The sequence below is a fragment of the Mobula birostris genome, chromosome 17 (genome assembly GCF_030028105.1).
Source record: "Mobula birostris isolate sMobBir1 chromosome 17, sMobBir1.hap1, whole genome shotgun sequence".
NCBI lineage: Eukaryota > Metazoa > Chordata > Chondrichthyes > Myliobatiformes > Myliobatidae > Mobula > Mobula birostris.
The window spans coordinates 24,686,754-24,709,162 of record NC_092386.1 but is presented as its reverse complement, the minus strand read 5'-3'; the positions used below and the strand labels follow the sequence as shown (position 1 = coordinate 24,709,162).

The 22,409-nt window shown below is 39.0% G+C and overlaps 1 protein-coding gene and 1 long non-coding RNA gene across 4 annotated transcripts in view; one reads left to right on the top strand and one right to left on the bottom strand.

Annotated features, from left to right (window-relative positions):
- Positions 1 to 22,409, bottom strand: part of mcc (MCC regulator of WNT signaling pathway) — a 133,401-nt gene that overhangs the window by 24,829 nt on the left and 86,163 nt on the right. For all 3 annotated transcript variants that reach the window (XM_072281397.1, XM_072281398.1, XM_072281399.1), the window contains 5 exons: positions 13,565 to 13,728; positions 11,977 to 12,183; positions 6,821 to 6,967; positions 6,441 to 6,530; positions 2,947 to 3,095 (listed from right to left, as the gene is read on the bottom strand). In XM_072281397.1, the coding sequence (XP_072137498.1) occupies positions 2,947 to 3,095; positions 6,441 to 6,530; positions 6,821 to 6,967; positions 11,977 to 12,183; positions 13,565 to 13,728 (757 nt within the window). The remainder of the gene's footprint in view (positions 1 to 2,946; positions 3,096 to 6,440; positions 6,531 to 6,820; positions 6,968 to 11,976; positions 12,184 to 13,564; positions 13,729 to 22,409) is intronic.
- Positions 1 to 22,409, top strand: part of LOC140211564 (uncharacterized) — a 41,515-nt gene that overhangs the window by 4,707 nt on the left and 14,399 nt on the right. The window contains exon 3 of the long non-coding RNA XR_011889510.1: positions 12,670 to 12,718. This is a non-coding gene — a long non-coding RNA (uncharacterized lncRNA). The remainder of the gene's footprint in view (positions 1 to 12,669; positions 12,719 to 22,409) is intronic.

Sequence of the window (22,409 nt, the reverse complement as noted above, 5' to 3'; positions counted from 1 at the left end):
CATTTCATACACCCACCACTCTGTGTGAAAAACTTAACTCTGACATCCCCTCTGTACCTACTTCCAAGCACCTTAAAACTATGCCCCCTTGTGTTAGCCATTTCAGCCCTGGGGGAGAAAAGCCTCTGGCTATCCACACGATCAATGCCTTTCATCATCTTGTACACCTCTATCAGGTCACCTCTCATCCTCCATAGCTCCAAGGAAAAAAAGCCAAGTTCACTCAACCTTTCAAAGAATTGCTTTCAAAATGTATACAATACTCTAGATGTCAATGTGCAAATGTCCTACATAATTGGAGCATTGCCATTTTTTTCTATCCAGTTCACCCTGCAATAAACAAAAACCTTGTTAACTTAAGAGTTACTTGTTGTATCTACGTATAAGCCTTCTGGAAATCACTCTACAGAACTTCTAGCAATCTACTGTCTCTCACCATTTCTAATATACGTTTTATTTTATTTTTCCTGCCAAAATGAGTGATCTCACATTATCCCACTGGTTCTCTGGTAGATCTTTGCCCACTAATTTATCTTATCTATGTCCCTTTATCACCTCTTTCTCTCCTAACAGCTTATTTTCCTACCTAATAACAAAGGGTAAGGATAAAAGCATGAATATAAAATCTTAAAATTATTGAACATGCTGTTCAATCAGTTTTCCCCATACAAGATATTTGAATGAAATACCCAAACAGCTCTACCTAAAATATTACCCTGCAGCCCTGCATATGCTCTTGTCATACATGTTTAAGTGTCTTTTAAAAATTTCCTATGGAACCTAGTGCATCATTTGTGGATAATGGTATTTTTATTTTACCTTTACACTCTGACCATTATATAAAACCAAAGACCTCTGCTTACAAACCAACCAGAAGAAGCAGTTTCTCTCTATATTTTCTGACAAAACCAATCATCAGATTTGGTTTTTGTTAAACTTTAAATGGCTCACCAGGCACAAAAGAGCATTCACCACTAATTTAAATGATAATTGATAATCTTTCTCCCCAATCTATCATTGGAACAGCAGTAGGTGGTTTATCATTCAAATCTGTTTACCTATTTATTGAGATTGCCATTTTCTGCCAAATTATCTCAATACAGCTTGATTCCTTAAAGTTGTCACGACTGGGGGAGGTAGTGGGGATAAGCTCCCACTACCTATTAAATGCTCCCAATGGCATGCCTCTCAAATAGCCTCTGACAACCAAGTCCAGCTCCTGACCTTCACGTGTGGCTTAGCTACTGAGCCTTGTGGTACAGTTTTTACTGATGGGAGAAAGGGCAAAGGTGGGTTACTGATGCCTTAAAACCAGTCGTTTCAGGCAGATGGGGTTCGTCAGCTGTGGTTGGCAGCTCATCTAGGAGAAAGAAAGCTCTGACCTCAAACCCCTGATGCATTATGGTTATACCCATTCACGAGGAAGGCTTCAAGAGTAAACCTTAAGGAAATATCTGGAGCTGGAGTCTCTAAGGCTTTCCTAAGTTGAATTCAACGTTGACTGGCAACTCTTGCAACGTCACTGGTGTCAAACTGTACTGATTTCTCCAGTTCCTTTGGATTTATCAGCTGTATGAAAAGGGGGAGCTTGCTGCATGGCCAATAGCTTGTTCTCCAGACCCTACTCCCCTGGTTTGCACATTGGCTTGGTTATCGCATAATGGCTTGTGTAGGATGAAATATCCATGGTTGACCCTGACCAATAGAGGACCTCATATCTCAATACACCTACTTTTACACTATATATCTTTTAATATCATAGTTGACAAATTTTTAAACTTAAGATGGATAGATTTAATAAATGATTAAGCATCAAATTCCTTTTGTGGAAATGGTTTCCAAATTCCTACCACTTTTACATACAGAAGTGCGAACTTCATTCCTGAAAGGCTTAACTCAATTTGTCGCCCAGTTTTGTAAGTTTCAGGAAAAATTGTCACAGCTTTGGTGAACTCTCCTTGTTTCACCATGGAGTCCCAATATTGTTCTGGTAGATTTAGACTGCTTTCTCTACAAGGCCAGTATGTTTTTCCTGTGAGATGCCAAGAACAAATCTTAGTACTTTGTATGAAGGCTGTGTATAAACATTACAAAATTTCTAACATTTTTATTCTAGTCTTCCAGATTATATGTAGAGAAGCAGTATCCCAACAATTTTTTAAAATTATTTTCTATCTCTGCCCATAACATTTTATGTATCTATTTAAATATACCATCAAGATTGCAGACTACCCAATCTATTCTAGGCTACAACCCAATGATACAAATTCTGCCCCAGTAACGTACACCCAGTGTTATGAACATTAAATTTTCAAATCCAGGTACCTACATTTCCTATGCCTAATCCCTCACCCAATGCATTCCTTCACCCCCACCATCCCTCCTTTATCTGATTTCACTTATAATCATCCTAACTTATCAGATTCCAGTATCTACAGGCACTTACCTCCATTGTCTTCCAAACTCTGTTTCTACGCACCCTCTGCTCTCTCCATCTGCCCAAGATCTCCTTCCTCACCTTGTTCAACCTATTGTCTACCTCTATGCTTTCCGATCTGACACAAGGTTTCGACCCAAAGTATTCACTTTTCCTTTGCTTCTATTGATGCTGTTTGACTTACTGAGTTCCTCCAACAATTTGCTTCTTCCTCCAGTTTCCATCGACCACAGACTCTCACGTAATTAAGTACAAAACTTGTCTCAGTTTGCCATCAAAAATTGTTAAAGGTAGTCATCCTTCCTCTCTTTGTTTAGGAGAAAAGAAAAAGTTCTACCCAAATAATTATCAGGGCTTCATATATGAAGCTGCATTTGGAATGGGTACATGCTATCTCTTTGTGCTATAGCAAAGTGATACAGTATTAAGCTAAGCCATTGGCACAACTCTTATCTCTTATTTTTAAATCCTTGTTCACCCTAAAATTAATACTGTAACAAACATTTTACCTGTTCAGCCTTTCTGTTTCCACCTCAAACTCACGGATTTTGCTTTCAGAAATAGCTGATCCATGAGAATAGAGAGTTTGAAATATTTCTTGAATATTGGAGCAGTCTTGCAAAGAATGGGCTAGATGCTCTGCCACACTACTGGACACCTGTTTAAATGAAAGAAATGAAACTTATATGGTGTTTGTGAAGTGTACCATTGTGTGGCAGTGAATGAAACCTCCACTTATGGTTGCAGGCAGAGCACTCTGATTAAAGGATAGTTTAACAGACTGGCAAAAAAATTGCTCACAACATTCTGCCTTCTAATGGAATATCTAGTAATAGTGATAACCACAATATGACAGGAAAGAATTGGAGAAAGGTCGAAAAAGTAAAAGCAAGTTGGATGCAATGAGTTAACAATCTGGCTTCATCCCCTTTGCGAAAGGCAAAAGAAAGTGAATACCTTTATACAATGGGCAACACGTCCACAATATCTCAATATTCCTTTGTAGTTTTGCTAGTCAATCTCAGGGCAATACATAAAGAAATAAAAATTGATATAAGCTTTTCAGATCCAGAATGGCAAGAAGAATAATGAACCTATGAAAAAGGAATGAAGTGAAGGCAGAAGAAGAAGAAGAAGAAATAAGCTGGAGCATGTGGAAAGAAGGATGCAGCTGAAGGAAAAAACAAGTCAGGTTAATGTGAAAGTTTCAAGAGAAACCTGCAGATGATTACCTTTCAATTCATCCATTACCATTGCCTTTCATCATGGTTCAGGAATGCCTCCCCCCCACCACCCCTACTTCACCATTTCCCATCCTCTCCCTCAGGTTATCTCTTTGCCTGCCCACCACCTGCCTCTGGTGCTCCTCCCCTCCCCCTTTATTACTTTCTTCCATGGCCTCTGTCTCTTTCACCAATCAACTTCCTAGCTTTTTGCTTTATCCCTTCCCCTCCAAGTTTCACCTATCGCCTGGTGTTTCTCTCTCCCTTCCCCCAACCTTTCAAATCTTTTCCTCAGCTTTTTCCCTCCAGTCCTGCCGAAGGGTTTTGGCCCGAAATATCAATGTACTTTTTTCCATAGATGCTGCCTAGTCTGCTGAGTTCCTCCAGCATTTTGTGTGTGTTGTCGATTTGGGAGATATTTTTGAAGTAGCCTTGAGAAGTAAACGTTGTAACTTTTGTAGATAGTGTATACTGCAGCTGAGATACAGTACTGGCGAAGAACATGAACATCACAGGGTCAAGCAAATGAAAACATAATGTGGTTCATGGGGTTGTAGTTAATAGGTTGCTTTTCCGGAATAGTAATAAGGCTTCTCAAAGTTTTGGAAGCAGACAAAACTGGAGTACATTCCCACATATTGTTAGCTTGTGACTTGTAGTTAGAGGAAAGGCTGTGGGGAGTGAAGAGGTGAGTTAATTACTGAGGATTATCAAGCCTCTGACCTGCACTTACAGACACAGTTTACTGTGGCCAATCCAGCTACAATTCTAGTCAGCATTATCCCCAAAATGTTGCATCTGAGGGAGTCAACAATTTAATACTATTGAACACTAATGCTAAGTGGTTAGATGCTCCTTTATCTGAATGAGAATTCCTTGTACAGTGCAAGTATTGCTACTTATCAGCTCATGCCTGAATATAATCTAGGTTTCTTTGCAAGCTGACATGGTCTGCTTTGTTCCTTTAGGGACTGTGGAGAAAAAAAGGAAGAGACATCTTATGATGGAAGGAAGTTCATTGATGAAGTAGCTAAAGATAGTTGGGCCAAGAGCATCATCCAGTCTAAGCCATACCCACACTTATTTTGCTGTAACCTATTCTCTTTCACATGCTCATTAACTCCTTCCAATTCTCCTGCCGCCCACCTGCACAAGAGGCAACCGTTGGTATCAGAGCATCCACGGAATGAGAGGGAGAAAATGCAAACTCAACACAGAGGGTTCCTGAAGCTGCACCACTCTGCCACCCTCTGAGGAACTCCTGCAATGTTGTCCTGGGGATAATACTTTGTGCTACCAATAACCATTTTATTTTGTGGCATTTAAAGGCTGAAGATAAATCATGGATAGGACCTCAAATTGTGCAGTATATCTCATCATTAACTGCCTAAGCATCCCAAAGAGAATGAGGATGAGGAAAGCAGCTCAGTGTGGAGAGTGGGTACTGAGTTAAAATGTGTCTCTGGTGTCATATGGAAATGTACACCAGATATCAGATTATGTTTACCCATGATATTTTCCTTCATTTGGATTATGGCCAATGGACTTGCAATGTTGAACTATTTTAATTTTTTAAATTTAGAGATATAGCACAGTAAAAGGCCCTTCCGGCTCAATGAGCCTGCATTGCCCAGTTACACCATATGGCCAATTAACTTACTAGCCCGTACATCTTTGGAATGCAGGAGTAAACCAGAGTGGTCATGGAGAGAATGTACAACTCCTTACAGACAGTGGTGGGAATTGAACCCAGGTTGCTGGTGCTGTAATAGCATTACACTATCATGAGATATAACATTTATTCATATATTTTGCTTGTGAAACAATGGTCAGCACCTTCAGGAGGAAATAGGAGAAAATAAGAGGAATCAAAACTACAGTATATATTTACTTTGACAGAGTCCAGCTCAGAGATAAAATTGCAAATTGGGTATGCAATCAACCAGTCTAAATTGCTGTGCATTTAGGCCCACATAACTTAACCCTAAATTTTGATTTTCTTACACGAATTCTAGAGGGAAGTGATCCCACTACACTGCTTCTATTTCTCCATGAATTATGATCTTATCATAGCAAAATTATGACAACAATTTTAGGAAGATTTTAATTCATAATCACCATTTCATAATCCTCCTACACATTTCCTTCGCATTCCAAGATATCTATTCTAAACTCTTTTTTTTCCACACTTCTGATATTACACTGACTTACTAGTTTTGACTACATTCATTGTGCTTGGAATTTAAACATTTAATACAGGCTGTCGCCAAATAACAAATGGGTTTAATTTTTTTTGAAAGATGTCCATAGTTAGAAAGTACACAAAAATAATCACTCTACATGGTACCCATACCTCCAGCATATTTAAATGATCGGGAGCAAAAGTACACAAGGTCAATAGGAATGATAACTAAAAGTTGTGGAAGGGAAGAGAGGGAGAGAGACTGAATTTAATATTATGAGAGCTCGTATAGGCACTTGTAACCTGGGGAGAGCCTATATTAAAGATTCATAAGATGTTACTCAAATTTCTGGTCTTCATTTCATCTTGAAGTTAGCAAATGCAAATCTGCACCTTCAACCAGTGCATAACTACAAATCATGGCAATCATGAACAGTGGAAAGTAAAAAGTTGATTTTATTTTGTTGCCTGGTAGACAGAAAGATAGGCAGTTAGTTGGTATCTTATTGGTGATGGTGGTTAAAAGGTAAAATGGAAAATTAGTAAGTGATCAGTTCATTTTAGATGAACCATCATTTCTCAGGTTGTAAATACTTACTCCAATACTACTGATCTCTGATCCCAGAACTGGTCGATCTGAAGATGAAGATTCAGACCTAGTCTTAGACAACTTTACTCGTTCAGCAACCTATCAATTAGGGAAGGACTGTCAGAATTAGTAGTTGCCCTTCACACAATGTAAAAACTCAGCATATTACAAAATCAGTCATTGATAAACATTTCATTCTTTAATTCTACATAATGGTCAACAAGTCAACAACATTGCCTTTCTCCATGTCCGCCATGGCTACTCCAAGACTTTGAGCTTCAAAAAAAAAAAAAAAAAATCCTCAAAGGTTACTTCAAAGTTTGTGCAGAGCAACCAAATGACAGTAGCTGCTTCATAATGTGGAGGAGAACATGGCCATAAAAACTCACCTTCGCAATAGGGATATCATTACTGCTACTACTAGTGCTGAGTTCACCAGTACTGGGGTTGACTGGTCGACTGGTTGCAGCCAGCCGACTTGGACTAGCTGGGCCAGATGCTTGCAAGCTCTGTAAACGTGTCTGGAGCTCTCTAACCTAAATTAGAAACAAAACTTGCGTAAGTTTGCAATATTAATAATTTTACAATAGCAATAAACAATATAGATAGATAAATACTTTACTGATCCCAAAGGAAATTAAAATGTAGTGTCACAGTAGCACAGATATACAAATATCGGAAGAAAAGTAAGAAAGAATAAAAAATAAGTTATCTCAAACTGTCTAACGGTGGGGGGGGGGGGTCATCACTTCCCCAGCTGTAGGTTGCTCATGATCCAGCCTAATGGATGAGGATAAGAATATAGCACTCTTTAAAACAGTGCAGTTGTCTTAATCTACGACTAAAAGTGTTCCTCTGTTCAGCCAAGGCGGCATGCAGAGGGTGAGAAATATTGTTCAGAATTACCAGGATTTTCCATGGAGTCCTTTGTCCTACCACAGCCCCAAGTGTGCACAGTTTGACTCCTATAACAGAGCCAGCCTTTCTAATCAGTTTAACCTGTGTTGATGCCATTGCCCCTGCACACCACCGCATAGAAGATTGTACTGGCAACAACAGACTGATAGAACATGTGAAGGAGAAACCTGCATTCTCCAAGGGATCTCACTCTCCTCAGGAAATAGAGACGACTCTGGCCCTTCTTGTACACAGCCTCTGTGTTGGTGCTCCACACATGTCTGTCATCCAGGTTCACCCCCAAGTGTTTATAGGTCCTCATCACATCCACATCCTCGCCATCAATAGTAACAGGGAGCAGAGCAGGTTTAGACTTCCTGAAGTCCACCACCATCTCCTTTGTTTTACTGATGTTCAGCTGCAGGTGACTCAGTTTGCACCATTTGACAAAGTCATCTGCCAGGGCCCTATATTTATCCTCCCTTCCTCCCTTTATATACCCAACTATTCCTGAATCATCAGAGAATTTCTGCAGATGACATGACTCAAGTGTTGTATCTAAATTCTGAGGTATCAGGGTCAACAGGAAGGGAGCCAATACAAGGTGGTCCTTAATTTCAATTCCTCATATGCATTTCTTGAGGATTTCCCCCCCAGGAACTCAGTGTCAAGAATAGTCATATGGCCCTCCAAGCCACTGGAGATCATGACTGATTACTGGCCTCAACTATACTTTCCAACCTAACCTCTACAAATTCCACATCTCAATATAATTAATTTGTCTTGAATGTTCTTAGAGGTTGCACTTAGAGCTCTCAGCAATAGAGAATTCCAGAAATAGACTGTCTTCCAAGGAAAGATATTGCATTATACGTTAAGCCTAAATGAGTGATCACATATCCTGTCCTATATTCACATACCAAAGTAAACATTCTCACTGCAAGCTTACACAAAAGTTTATGTTTCATGTCTCATTCATCTAAAATCCTTAAGTGTATAGACCTAATGTACTCTTCATAAGACAATCCTTTTATCCGAGAAATTAATCTACCGAATCTTCCCCATACTACCTCCAATGCCAAGTATATCTGTTCTGAAAGAGGTCAAATCTGAATGCTAAACACAACAGGTTCTGCAGATGCTGCAAAATCAGAGCAACACACGTAAAATGCTGGAGAATCTCAGCTGGTCAAGCAGCATCTATAGAAGTCAATGTTTCGGGCAAAGAACCCTCATCAAATCTGAATGCTATATTTCAGATATGTGCTAACCAGTGTCCTGATGAAGGGTCTCAGCCCGAAACGTCAACTGTACCTCTTCCTAGAGATGCTGCCTGGCCTGCTGCGTTCACCAGCAACTTTTCTGTGTTGCTTGAAATTCCAGCATCTGTAGATTTCCTCGTGTTTGCATTTTTAAAGTTTTAGCAAGAGCTGTTTACTCTTGTATTCCATTCCCATTGCAATGAAGTTCAATATTCCATTCCTAATTACATGCTGCAACTGCTTGTTTGTTGAATGCAGAAAACCAGTTCTCTCAGAGCATTGCCATCTACTGGTCTCGTACAATTCAAATATTCAACTTTTCTATTCTGCTGAAGTGCACAACCTCCTTATAATATTCCATGTGCCACCATTTTGTAGAGTCAGTTTGCATTCAATATACATTGCATTCTGTATCTAGCTCACACTCATATTTTCTGACCAAGTGCCCAACCTAAATTTGCAGTTTACACAAGAATGTATTGATTTTAGTCCTGAACAAGGGTCTTAGCTGAAACGTCAACTGTTTATTCATTTTCATCAAGTCTCCAGTTTTGCTGAGTTCATGCAGCATTTTATGCGTGCTGCTCTGGATTTCCAGCAGCTGCAGAATCTCGTGTTATTGATTTTGTTCTGTGTACGCAAAGAATTGCACAAACTTAAGAGTCAAGATTACTTATTGGTAGTATTCCGCTGTTAAACAGAGGTCCCACTAATAGTTAATAATCCTTTGCTGAACAATATCCAGCCTCAAATCTCAAATTTGCTTTATCCTGATTAGCGGTTTAAATATTCAGAGGGGGAAACTAGGTTTCAATCCTCAAAGTTTCTTAATTGAAGCAATATCATAGTTTAACTATTAGGTAGATGTGCAAGTATAAGGATTAATTCTGGGAGGGTGTATGGCCATGAGTGCTTACAAAATGAGAAGACAGTAAGTATGAGTCAAACAGTGCAAGAAATATATGAAATAGGTTACGAAGACAACAAAGTACTATAATATCACAAAGGATTTACTATTTATTCAAAAGAATTGAACATCAACAATAAAATTAAGCAACAGCATCGGATAGGAACACAAGAAATAGGAGAAGGATCACTTAAGAGGAAAAAGAGCCTGCTCTGCCACTCAAAATCACAGCTACTCTTCCACCTCAGTAAGACTTCCTACAAATTCCTCACCTCCTTTTATTCATTACCTAAAATCTATTGATCACTGCTTTGAACGTATTCAATGCCTGAACTGCTACAGTCCAGAAGGATGAAAAATAATTCAAAGATTTCCCATGTGGTGGGTGAAGAAATTTCAGCTAGTCTCATCCAGTATAAATACCTTCTTTGCATCCATCCTGTCCAGAACTAGAATTTTGGAAGCTTCAGTGAGGAGCCTTCAGAAACTGATAAAGCATTAAAAAGGATGAAACTCAGTCTTGGGAGCTCTGTTAAAAATATTCCAAGGAAGTCCAAAAAGTACAAAAAGGGAGAACGATCCTCAGAAGAGCAGGAAAATCTTGAAAGTAAAAATTGAAATGATCAAAAATAAGAAACCTGAGCCAACAGCTTTCCTGTTAAGTCCATATTACAGATTCTCTAACAAGGCAAAAGAAAAAATGGGTATGTGAATTGAAGAGAAATAAAAAAAAAAGTGTAGTTGCCTGAAGTTTAATGACAAGGGCCTGCCATTCATTCTCCACACTCGCTCAGAAATATCTTACTGTCTAAGACCAGCAGCAAATTTGGTAGACAGCATTTGTTTTGCAAACGTTTCTTTGTGGCCCCTTCTCTTACATTACACTGAAAGCATTGACAACGAATTAAAAACACAAACACAAAGAAATCTGCAGATGCTGGAATTTCAAGCAACACACATAAAAGTTTCTGGTGAACGCAGCAGGCCAGGCAGCATCTCTAGGAAGAGGTACAGTCGACGTTTCGGGCCGAGGCCCTTCGTCAGGAACGACGAAGGGTCTCCGCTCGAAACGTCGACTGTACCCCTTCCGAGAGATGCTGCCTGGCCTGCTGCGTTCACCAGAAACTTTTATGTGTGTTGCTTGACAATGAATTAAAACTCATTCTCCAAATATATAAGTATGTATGCATCGGTTTTCTACCTATTGCAACTTGATGATTGAGGTTGGAAGTGGGGGTGCTATTGGTTGAACAGTTTCCACTGACTCTGCTGATTAGGCGTAATCCAGCAAGAAATTTGTTAGAGACAAAGTGCATTATTGCAGCAAGAAAACTGAGGTGACTTTGCTTGACCAGGGTCTGTATAGGAATTAAATTTCTACTGGATCAGTCAATTTAATTAGCATCAAAACATGTGCACAGCAGATGTAGAATGGAGACATATTTCTGAGGGCAGCCAAATTTGAGAAAGATATTCTACAGTCTCCCTTGGTTGACATAAAACAAAGGATTTTGTAATGTTATAAAAAGTAATGTATTCGAGGCTGATGATGCCTTCTCTGATTTTTCTTGGAGTTGTCATACAGTGGAAATCATAAGCCCATACAGCAGTTTGGGTCACACTTCACCTTTCAGGAATCAGTTGAGGAGGATAGTTCAATGATAATCCCTGTTTTAAAATCTTATTGCTGTAATCAGGTGCATCTTCTTTCTTGCATATTGTCAATTATTTAACTCAGATCTCGAGGCATGTACTTAGAGCTGTCTCTTGCTGTTAGTGCCTCACTCAGGATAGTGATGTCACTATCAGTGCATTTGAGATCCCAGTCTAGCATTACAGGGTAACATTAGGTCTGTTGCTGTTGAAATTACCCATGTGTCTATCTCTAAATGAAGTGCTAACCAGCAAACTGTACACAGCACACAACTAATATCAGCTGGATAGCTGTAGTCATTGAGTCACTGAAAATGTAGCACAGAAAGAGGCCATTCAGCTCACCAAATTCACACCATCATTTACACTAGATGTACACTAATCCCATTTTTATTCTCTCCACATTCTCATGAAATCCCCCAGATTCTACAACTGGCTTATATTATTTACACACTGGCCAATTAACCTAGCACCCCACATACTTGGGAAGTAGGAAGAACTCTGAGCACCTTGAGGAAAGCTAACATGGTCGAAGTATCAATGTACAAACACCACATTGACGACACCCAAGATCACGAGTGCAATGCAATTGAGAGAAAACAATAATAAAGTTATTTTTGGGAAAAGAAGCAATGAGGACAATAATATACATGAACAAAAAATGTGGAATTTGAATGTATGTCTAAATGTCAGGCTCATAGGGACTTGCAGCAAATTTTAAATGGTTCATCTTCCCTTTAAGAGTGACAGAGAATGAGACAGAGACAGACAGAGCACAAGACAGCTCGTACCCTAAAACAGAATTTTAAATAGAATGTGTACTTGCCCTCCGACGCAACCGATCTCTTTCTTCACGAATAGCATTCATGGTGGCCCTTGTTCTATTCAGGTCTTCCTCCTTGCCACACAACATAGCAGTGAGGCTTTCATTTTCTTCCCGAAGAGTTGCTAATTCCTTTTCCCATCGAGATCTCTCTTCAGCAAGAGTTGGGTAGAAATCACGTCCGAGTACTCCCTCAATCTCTTCTACGGTCTATTAAAAATATTCATCGAAGTATAAAATTATTGTTGTAGCAATGACCACATGGCACCATTCAAGTGTTTTGCTGTAGTTATTATTATACGTACTATTACCGTGCGAAGCGCAGAATCAAATATCGCTGTGATGATTGTGCGTTCTAGTATCAATTGTTTGGCAACAATAAAGTATACCATGCACACTGCTTACTCTGTAAACTTCATGTCAGCAAGGAATTTCATTGAATCCAGATGTATATGACAATAAACTAAGTACAAGAAGTTATGTTAAGCAAATTTCAGGTCCTGGAAATAGACCTCTAATTTACAGTATGTAAAAGTCAAGTGATAATGTGAATGGGTTGATTGGTGAGAATGAAATTAAGGAAAATCCCAGCTTCCCTTCAAAAAAAAAATAGGCTGGATGGAATATTTTATATACTTAGGATATCAGTTTTACTCTATTCTGAATAACAAGATTTCTGTTTGTCCCATTACATAGGTGCATTTGACTGGGCACTGAGTGAATCAAGACTGTCTCTAACTCCCAAGTAAGTATGGCACTAACAAGTCAAAGTGGCACTAAACTGGTGAATAATTTCATTTATCAATCCAGTCCATCCTAAATCTCAGCTAAACTTTTGACAAACAATGTTTTAAAGAATGCATCTACCAATATGTCAAGATTCACAAAACCTACACGCATTTTTACTGTAACATTAAATTGTAGGAGATATTTTGTGCACAGATAAACCACAAAAAAAATGAGATGAAATGCCAGTTAATTTGCAGCATTGTCGGTTTAGAGAAGTGCTTGTCAGAACTGCAAACAGTGCCTCGTTTTTTTTTAAACTGTGATTGTTGCTATAAGCATAGGCACTGGAAAAATGGACCATACACTAGGACCCCAAATTGTCAAAGCAGTTCCTGTACTGGCCAACTGGATACTGCTGTAACAACATTATTTCGTCATTATTCCTTGGTGTTACTCTGCTATCAAACTTTAACAGCTTTTGATTTTTTTTCCCAATTGAACATCACAGATAGCCTCATTTCAGACATCACCCAATATTTTTCATAAATGTGTGATATGTTAACCATTGACAAAGATAAAATAGAAAATATAAATAAAAGATGAGATAAAGCTCAGTAAGTCCTCAAACTGTCTTTGCTGTGATGTTAATATTTTACTGGAATTCATTGGGACTCAAGGGAAGGTATAGGAGTAGAGCAAAAGCAGATTAAGGAAGAGACTAGAACAATATAGTACTGTTCTCAACTCTATCAACCAAAAAGCAATTCCTCAACCATTTAGGTATATTTTTGGAGGCGCGGTTATTAATGCAACGTAGATAGATAAAAGCCACACTGCAGGTAAACTCAAGGTAAACGAATACCTTTATAGCTAGGTCACAATGCTCACTGGCAGTAGTGAGTTGCTCTATATGTCTGTCTACTTCTGCTACGGAAAGACTGCAGCTGCTCTTCTTCCTTCCACAAACTACATTTTCCAGCCCAGTCAGCACCCTCTGGAGCTCTGAATTGAGGTCACTACAGGTATCTAAAACAAAAGAAAAACATTCACTTCATTATTACAGCTGATAAAAAAAATTACACTCTTTGTGTGCAGCTCCTTTGCACTATATTAATTCCACAAAACAACAAAATTCACAACATTCAAAATCAGTGAAAAAACACCTGATTCTAATAGCTATAAAATTATTTTAATGTTATGCAAGTATATGCAATTAATATTTTATAGAACCAAAATGAAGCAGTGCTTGACATTCAGTGCATAGATTCAGATTTGTAAAGTAGTTATGAACTGATAAATATTCTTTCATCAGATATTGGAAGTAGAAGCAACAATACCTCAAGCTGTTTATAAAAAGGCAAACACTGTAAAAATCATTTCTAAAATATCTGGAAATGAGAAACAACTGTAATAAGATGAGGAAGATCAACCAGGAACTTAACACTAAAGTTAGGCTGTCACTTTGGAGACCCAAAAAAAAGGTGTCTGAGTTCTAGTGTTTACTTTTAGTTTGCTTTAACTGATTGATATCAGATCACAGCAATAAGAGTACAGATAAAGCTGTCACTCACTGTACTAATCTCTATATGGCCCAGTGATTACACGGGTAAATGTGAGCACATCTGATATTTTTGGGAAGATAGAAAAAATTCTGGAAATGCTCAAATGATTACCCAGTATCGCTGGATGGAGATGCACCTAACTTTTCTGTTCAATTATGGTCATTAATCTGAAATGTTAACTCTGCCTCACCATGAATACAGGGTGACATCTGCAATGTTTTACTTCCAAAAGAAAACTTAACTTCAAATGTAAATTTAGTCAAATAATTAATCAAGTGTTAATTTATATAGCACCTTTTATTTCCATCCAATGCCCGAATAGGTTTTTTCAAAATACAAGAAATTTTAACAGATGAATTTCTTTGCCTATTTTAGCAGTTAAATCTAGAGAGATTTTATTTTTCCAGCCAGAAAAAAAATCACATTTCCACCATTAAAAGTCCACCAAGCTCATTAATAGATAAAATATAGTACACTTATTCTACCAGATCTGTATACAAGATAATTAATCGATAGCAACCAAAGATTTTCAAAGACTTGAAAGACTGCAATAAGTATTCCAATTGCCATTCTACAGAAGCCACTCCATTCATTGTTCTCTGTCTATTTGATTACCACAGATGTAGTCTGTGGAAGTGGAAGTAATAACTAAAAGGAACATCTGTTGCAGTTGCCCATAACCCTGCAAATCCCTTATAGGTTTCAGAAACTTTCAAGATGCTACCATTAAGGTATTTGTGAACTAAGTCAAGCAGCTGCCACATTCTCCTTGAGGCTGGCATAAGACCTTAAGTATAACTGAAGAGATTTGAGGAGAATTATACTGAAGCTCTTATAGGAACATGCTTTAAATTATAGCCTTCTCTTCAGCCTCTGCTGGACTACTTTTTAAAATTCTGTCTAAGAGTGGATATCACTGGCCAGGTCAGCATTCCCTGCTCACTCTTAAATGCCCAAGATGCCCAACTGCCATGATATCTGCTGCGGTCCATTTGGTGAACATACTCCCATGGTGATTAGGTAAATTTTATGATTTTGACCAACCATGAGGAAATGGTAATACAGTTTAATGTCAGAAAGGTGCTTTACATGAGCTGTTAACAGCTCTATTTGCATTCATCTTGTTTCAGAAGTAACAAGGATCTACAGATGCAGATAATCTTATAAAAGTTACACAGCAGAGTGCACTGGTACTTATGTGTGTGGGGGGATTCTTAAAATTGTGTACGGTGTAATCAAGATAGTCCTTTCCTACTAACTTCCCAATTCTCTTTATCCCTCAAATTCTGTACATTATCTTATGCCACCTCCTCATCAACACTTTGTTGAGGCAGAAAGAATTTATATTGATGCTTAGAAAGAAGAATTATGTATTGCAAGTAGTGGGTAATTAAAGATTAGGACATGATCATGTATAAGGGTTGTGCGTGATCTTTTCTTAAGTACTCAATCATTAACACAGCACCAGCAATTTGCCAACCCAATTACCTCCCACCAAAACCAGCAGTTCAGGATACAAAGAAAGAAATTAAAGAATCATAAAAACATGGCGCCACTTTGTCCATTCAATCAAGAGCAACTGTGCTGGTTCTGCTCCCCTGTTCTGACCCTTAAAGTAATGTTACACCTTTCGGCCTGGTCTAGAATGTAAATGAACATTCTTAATCATAAACTTCTCTTCCCTGTTGCTGCTGTCTCCCTCCTTCTTGAATTCATGTCATGACTTGGCCGCTGCCACCACCAGATAAGCTATGCCAGATTCTTGCAGTTTCAGTGGGGTAGGAAATATAGAAGTCAGGGTCGCACATCTACTTCCCTTCAACCATTCGGTTCTTGAACTAACTGGCAACATCCTCATCACTACAGTTTAACAGCACTATGACCACTTGGATCACTTTGCACCAAAAGCAAAATTATTTTTTCAAAGTTCAAAGTAAACTTATTATCAAAGTACAGACTGTATATATGTCACCATATTCAACATTAAGATTCACTTTCTTGTGGCCATTCACAGTAAATACAAAGAAACAAAAAAATAATAATAGTCATTACACAGTGAACAGTAGGGATCTGGGAATACAGGTACATAGTTCATTGAAAGTGGCACCATAGGTAGATAGGGTCATAAAGAAAGCTTTTGGTGCATTGGCCTTCATAAATCAATGTATTGAGCATGGAAGATGGGACGTTATGTTGAAGTTGTATAAGGCCTTGGTGAGGCCTAATTTGGAGTATTGTGTGCAGTTTTGGTCACCTACCTACAGGAAAGATGTATACAAGGTTGAAAGAGTGCACAGAAAATTTACAAGGATGTTGCTGGGTCTGGAGGACCTAAGTTATAAGGAAAGATTGAATAGTTTAGGACTATATTTTTTAAAACAAAGAAAATTGAGAGGAGATTTGATAGAGGTATACAAAATTATGAGGGGTTTAGATAGGATAAATGCAAGCAGGCTTTTTCCACTGAGCTTGGGTGAGCCTCCAACCAGAGGTCATGGCATAAGGGTGAAAGGTGGAAAGTTTAAGGGGAATATGCCAGCACAAGTGATCCATGTGAGCTTGATTTCAATGTTCAAGAGAAGTTTGGATAGGTACATGGATAGTACAGATATGGAGGGCTATGGTCCGGGTGCCGGTTGCTGGGAGCAGGCAGCTTAAATGTTTTCGGCATGGACGAGATGGGATGAAGGCCTGATTCTGTGCTGTACTTCTCTATGACTAATAATCAATAAATATCAAGAACATGAGATGAAGTGTCCTTGAAAGTGAGTCCATAGTTTGTGGGCACAGTTCAGTGTTGGGGTGAGTGAAGTTATCTCCCCTAGTTCAAGAGCCTGATGGTTGAAGGGTAATATCTGTTCCTAAACCAGGATTTCCCACCATGTCATGCTGGAAGATGATGGCAGCTTTAGGGATACAAGGGAGAACCAGGAAGAGAGCCGTTAACACCATGGCCCAAGCAGCAGAGAGAGCGTCCAGTTGGCTTTGGCTGCAAAGAGACGATAATAGCTGGGTGTCTGACCGTCGGGAGTAGAAGACCGATCACCTTCTGCTGTCCCACCATCCTGAGGATGTTCTCGGTTAGGGGATGAAACATCTGAAGACGGATGGACCCAGCTGATGACTCAATGGTCCAGCAGCAGAAACATCACAGCTGTTTATGGTAATGGCGACACAAGAGACTGCTAATGCTATAACCTAGGGTAAAGAACCAACTGCTGGAGAAACTCCTTGTTGTAACCAAATACTTACTTTCACAAACTAGTGTACAAGGACATCAGAGTCTCTCAGCACCTCCCTCTTTGCTAATCTATCCTTATTCAGATAATAATACTTCAGAAGCAAAGTGAATAATTTCACAATTATCCTTGATATACTCCATCTACCACGAATTTGGTCCATTGCTCAACTTGTCTAAATTATATTCAAGCTTATTTATATTGTTTCCCATTTTGTGTTGTCTGCAAACTTGAGATTCATACAGTGTGATCCCACATCCAGTTACGTTATGTCCCCCTGTATTCCTCAGGAAGGTCTTTGATCGCTGTCATTGCTCTACAGTAATAAATGAGCAGATGGCAACTAGCTCCCACTTTCCTCTGGATAATATTCCTTCCTAGTTGTCAGATTGATATCACATTTGAAAGTCATAATGAAAAGCCTGATGAGGCATGCAGTGCACTTTTAGAGGATAATCTGGGAAAGCAGCTTTTATTCCTTCAGCATCTGCATCATTAACTGAAAAGTGGAGGATCAATTGTCATTTTACAAGCTGTGCTCCAGGTTGCTTTCCCACCTTTCAGCAAATTTAGCAATTGTATCTTGGTGCCATTATTTATGTCATTTACATAATTTGCAAAATGTTCAGGCCCCAGTCCTATTCCTGTGGCATACCACTTGCTACATCTTTCCAGCTGATAACGACCATTTATCTCTACTGTTTCATTGGTAACCGATTTTCTATCTATAATGTTACCATATGCTAAGAGTTTTTAATTTCTGTAATCATCTCTAATCTGTCAAATTATCAAATACCTTCTGGTATTCCAATTGTAGGAAATATAGGAGACATTAAAAGCAGAAACAATTTGGTTCCTCAAGGTTGTTAGAGCCAGGGATAGTAATGAGGTCAAGCTCCCCCTACCTATTAAATGCTCCCAATGGCCTCTAACAAACAAGTCCAGCTCCTGGCCTTCACATGTGGCTTAGCCCCTAAGCCCATGGGAACTCTTTCTACTGACAGGAGAAGGGGCAAAGGCAGGTTACCGGTGCCTTAAAATCAGTCGCTTCGGGTAGATGTGGCTCGTCAGCCATGGTCGGCAGCTCATCTAGAAGAAGGAAAACTCTGATCTCAAACCTGTGCTGCCTTGTGGTTATACCCACTCATGGGGAAGGCTTTGGGAGTAAACCCAGAGGAATAAATCAGGAGATGATATCCCTAAGACAGTCCTATGTTGAGTTCAACACAGACTTGCAACTCCTGCAATGCTGCTGGTACCAAATTGTATGGTTTTCTACCATTCCTTTTGGTTCATTGAATGCATGGTGAGGGGGAGTTTGCTACATAGGCAACAGCTTGCCCTCCATATCGTACTGCCCAAGCTTAAGTATCTAGGCAGCTAGAATACAACATCCATGGTCTCATTCACTTACTCAAAAGCAGAAACAATGGAATAACCTGCGCTTTTTCTTCCTTAGAGATAAAGTCCTTTTCTCAATCTTTCTTCTGTGCCCATTCCAAAGGGAGAGATTGCAGGAGACTGCCCTTTTGATTCACTTCTCCATTTTCAAATACCAACTGCAGTCTTTTACACACCATTTCCACAACTACCAATTTGTTCTTACAATTCATAACCACCCTCTCTTGTGAAAATTTATATCTGGTTCTCTTTAAAACCACTGCACTACTGTTTCCCACTGCTACCTTAAGTTCCACTCCTTTAAGTCCAAGATATAATTTAATATAAAGGCAAACTCAATCCATCCACAACAAGCAGTATTTCCCAATTGCCAACCATTTAAATTCTAATCCCCATAGCCATTCCAACATGTTGGTCCACAGCATCCTCTACCGCCAGAATGAGGCAACTCTTGGGTTGGAGAAGCAGTACCTCATTTTCTGTTTGGGTAGGTTCCAACCTGATGTATGAACATCAATTTCTCTAACTTCTTTTCATTTCTCCACCTTCCCTTCAATTCTGCCCCGTTACAAAAGTAAAAATGACCCCCTATATTCCTGTTCCTGACTCGTATCCATCTTTCTTCTCCAACATCTTCTGAAATGCCATCCTTTACCAAATATTTAGCAACTGCTTCTTTAAATGGTTTTGCTACAGATTTGCTTGCAAATTTCAATTCCAAATTAGAAATTGGATTGGAAATTTAACATGATTTCTTAATTAAGGAAACACTTCTCTCCTTGCCAGCCCAACAAACTATTGAACTTATTCACTTTTGGCTTGAATCAATTCTCATAGCACATTCTTGTCTGACATGCAAACAGCTTAGTTAAAATGTAATTTTTTCCCCTCAACCTCCCACTGAGTTACCAAGAAAAAAGGCAGAAATAAAACATTAACTATATTCATTTGATTAATGGTCTAAGTGATATCTAGCACCTTTGTTTAATTTTTATAAAAATACGTCCAAGTCTTCTCTCTCCTGACTTTTTTTTAAACTTAAAACTACAGTAGATTCCAGTTAAATGGGCCTTTGGTTAATCAGGGCAGCTGTTTATTTGGGACAACTCTTAAAGAACAAAAATTAATTTGAGAAAATAGTCAGGATTCCTTTCATTTATTTGGGACATTACGCCGCTTAATTGAAGTAGGAAACTGTGGCCGATTTCTGAATAGCATCAATGTGTACACTTGTATGGCTGCTAGACACTGCACCATGCTTACAGCAGTAAGTTTTTAAATAGTGTCAGTTGTGTTTTTTTGTATTCAAACAGCAGTGATTTTTGTCACTGATAGTTGGCGAGAAGAAATAAACAGCAACATAATTCAGAACTGTTTTGTTCACCATGATTTCAAGCATTCAGGCTTGGAGATGCCAGAAATGGCCTAGAGTGAAAATGAAACAATTTCACCACTGTGACAAGTTAGCAATTACAAAGGTATCAACATCATCCTGAATGAAACTGAAGATTTGGAGGATGCAGTTGTCTGAAGTTCCCAACCTGGGGCCCACAGGCCTCTCAGTTAATAGTATGGCTCCATGGCATAAAAAAGGTTGGGAATCCCTGGTCCAAAGGATCGAATGAAGGCAGTCCATTATCTGTACTATGTGTCTACGCTGATCTTGTTCAGTTACTGTCAATCAAAAGAACACGGCAGATGAGTTCCTCCATTGAAAACTATTCGGAACTAATTTACAGTTTTATAGTACTGTGAAGGTATTGACAGTAATTTGTTCTATATTTTACTTAAATGCATAAAGTGTTACTCATTTGTCTTTTTCATACCTTTTAACTACCGTAAATTACAATGTCTAAGCCCAGAATTTGGCCCTAAATTTTGGTCCTAAAATTAGGGGGTCGGCTTATACAAAGGGTGCCAACTTTGGAAAAATGAATACATAGAAGACAAGTCATATTTATTGGCTGTTTTTGAGTCAAATACAAAAGAAAATACAAACGCTTATGAAATCTACACAAAAGAAAAGTTCTACAAAACACATTCTTTTTCTCAATTTACTTGTGCACGTTGTTGTCGTCAAACGTTCAGAGCTTTAAACTCTCACACTCTTCATTATCTGACTCTCCGAAAATCGGTCCCATTCTTCAGCAGTCACCATACCATCGTAAGGACTGTCAATTTCTGCTTCGACATCGTCATTTGCAGCTTTACTGGCTGCCAAATCTCCATTGTCTTCTTCCCAAAGCAAATGATCTTCAGTGCCATCCAAAGCATTGCTGATGCTGCACTTCTTGAAGGCCTTCACAATACACTCGGCCTTTATTTCTTCCCACGATTGCACTACCCACTCGCAAACTGTAGCTAGAGATGCAGCCCTCATATTTCCCGCTGGAGTGAATGGCTGATTTCCAGACATCATCCATTCATTCCACTGTCGACACATGAATTCTTTGAATGGTTTGTTTAAACTCACATCTAGTGGCTGGAGCATGGACGTCAAACCACCGGGGATGACTGCAATGTCCATATTTTCAGCTTTCAATGTTGCTTTTGTCTTACTTGACAAGTGCGCTTTGAACATGTCCCAGACAAGTAGCAACTTTTCCTTCCAGAAACTTTCGGGACATTGACGCCATACCTCTTTAACCCACTTCAAGCAACCCGCTTTGTCTATCCAGCCGCATTCTTGAATGTAAACAACACCCTGCCGGAATTTTTCTTTCTTTGGGAATGTTTTCCTCTTAAAAATGGTAGTTTGGTCCCATCAGCCATACACGTTAACACAACAGTAAAATGTTGCTTCTCGTATCCAGTTGTTTTGACAAGGACTGTTTTCCCCCAATTCTGATTGACAGTGTGGTTGCCAGCAAAATCAAAGAACATTGGTGCCTCGTCCATGTTACCAATCAGTGAGAGCGGGAAAGAATGTGCCTTTCAATGCTTGATTACAAACGATTGGAAGGCCATAATATTATTCTCAAGGTCACTCGGCAACTTCTGAGCAATCTTTGTTTTTTGTTTCAACACAAGATCACGTCTATTCATAAATCGGGTGCACCAACTTCACGTAGCTTTGAAATTTTCGCTGACTTCACTGTGTTTTTCAGCCCATTTCAACGCTTGAACTCGAATCATTTCTCTGGTAACAATGTATCCAGACGATACACCGATTCACCAACTGTAAAACTTTTTCTTCCAGTTCTGGCCACTAGCATGTTTTCCCGCGGTTTGCACATTTGCACATTTCGTCTTTGGCATTTCCCTCTGCCTTTCTCCACTCTCTCACTTGTTTCTTGTTTACACTAAACTTCTTAGCAGCTGCAGAATTATTCATTCCTTTAGCAAAATCAACAACCTTCAGTTTGAAGCCAGCATCACATTGCATTCGTTTTAATCTTTTGTACATGGTGGTCGCAAACTCAATACTGAGTACATGTACTGATCCCACCACCCCGTGTTATGTTTTAACGACATTACGATGGATGTTAAATGGTTTCACGGGGGT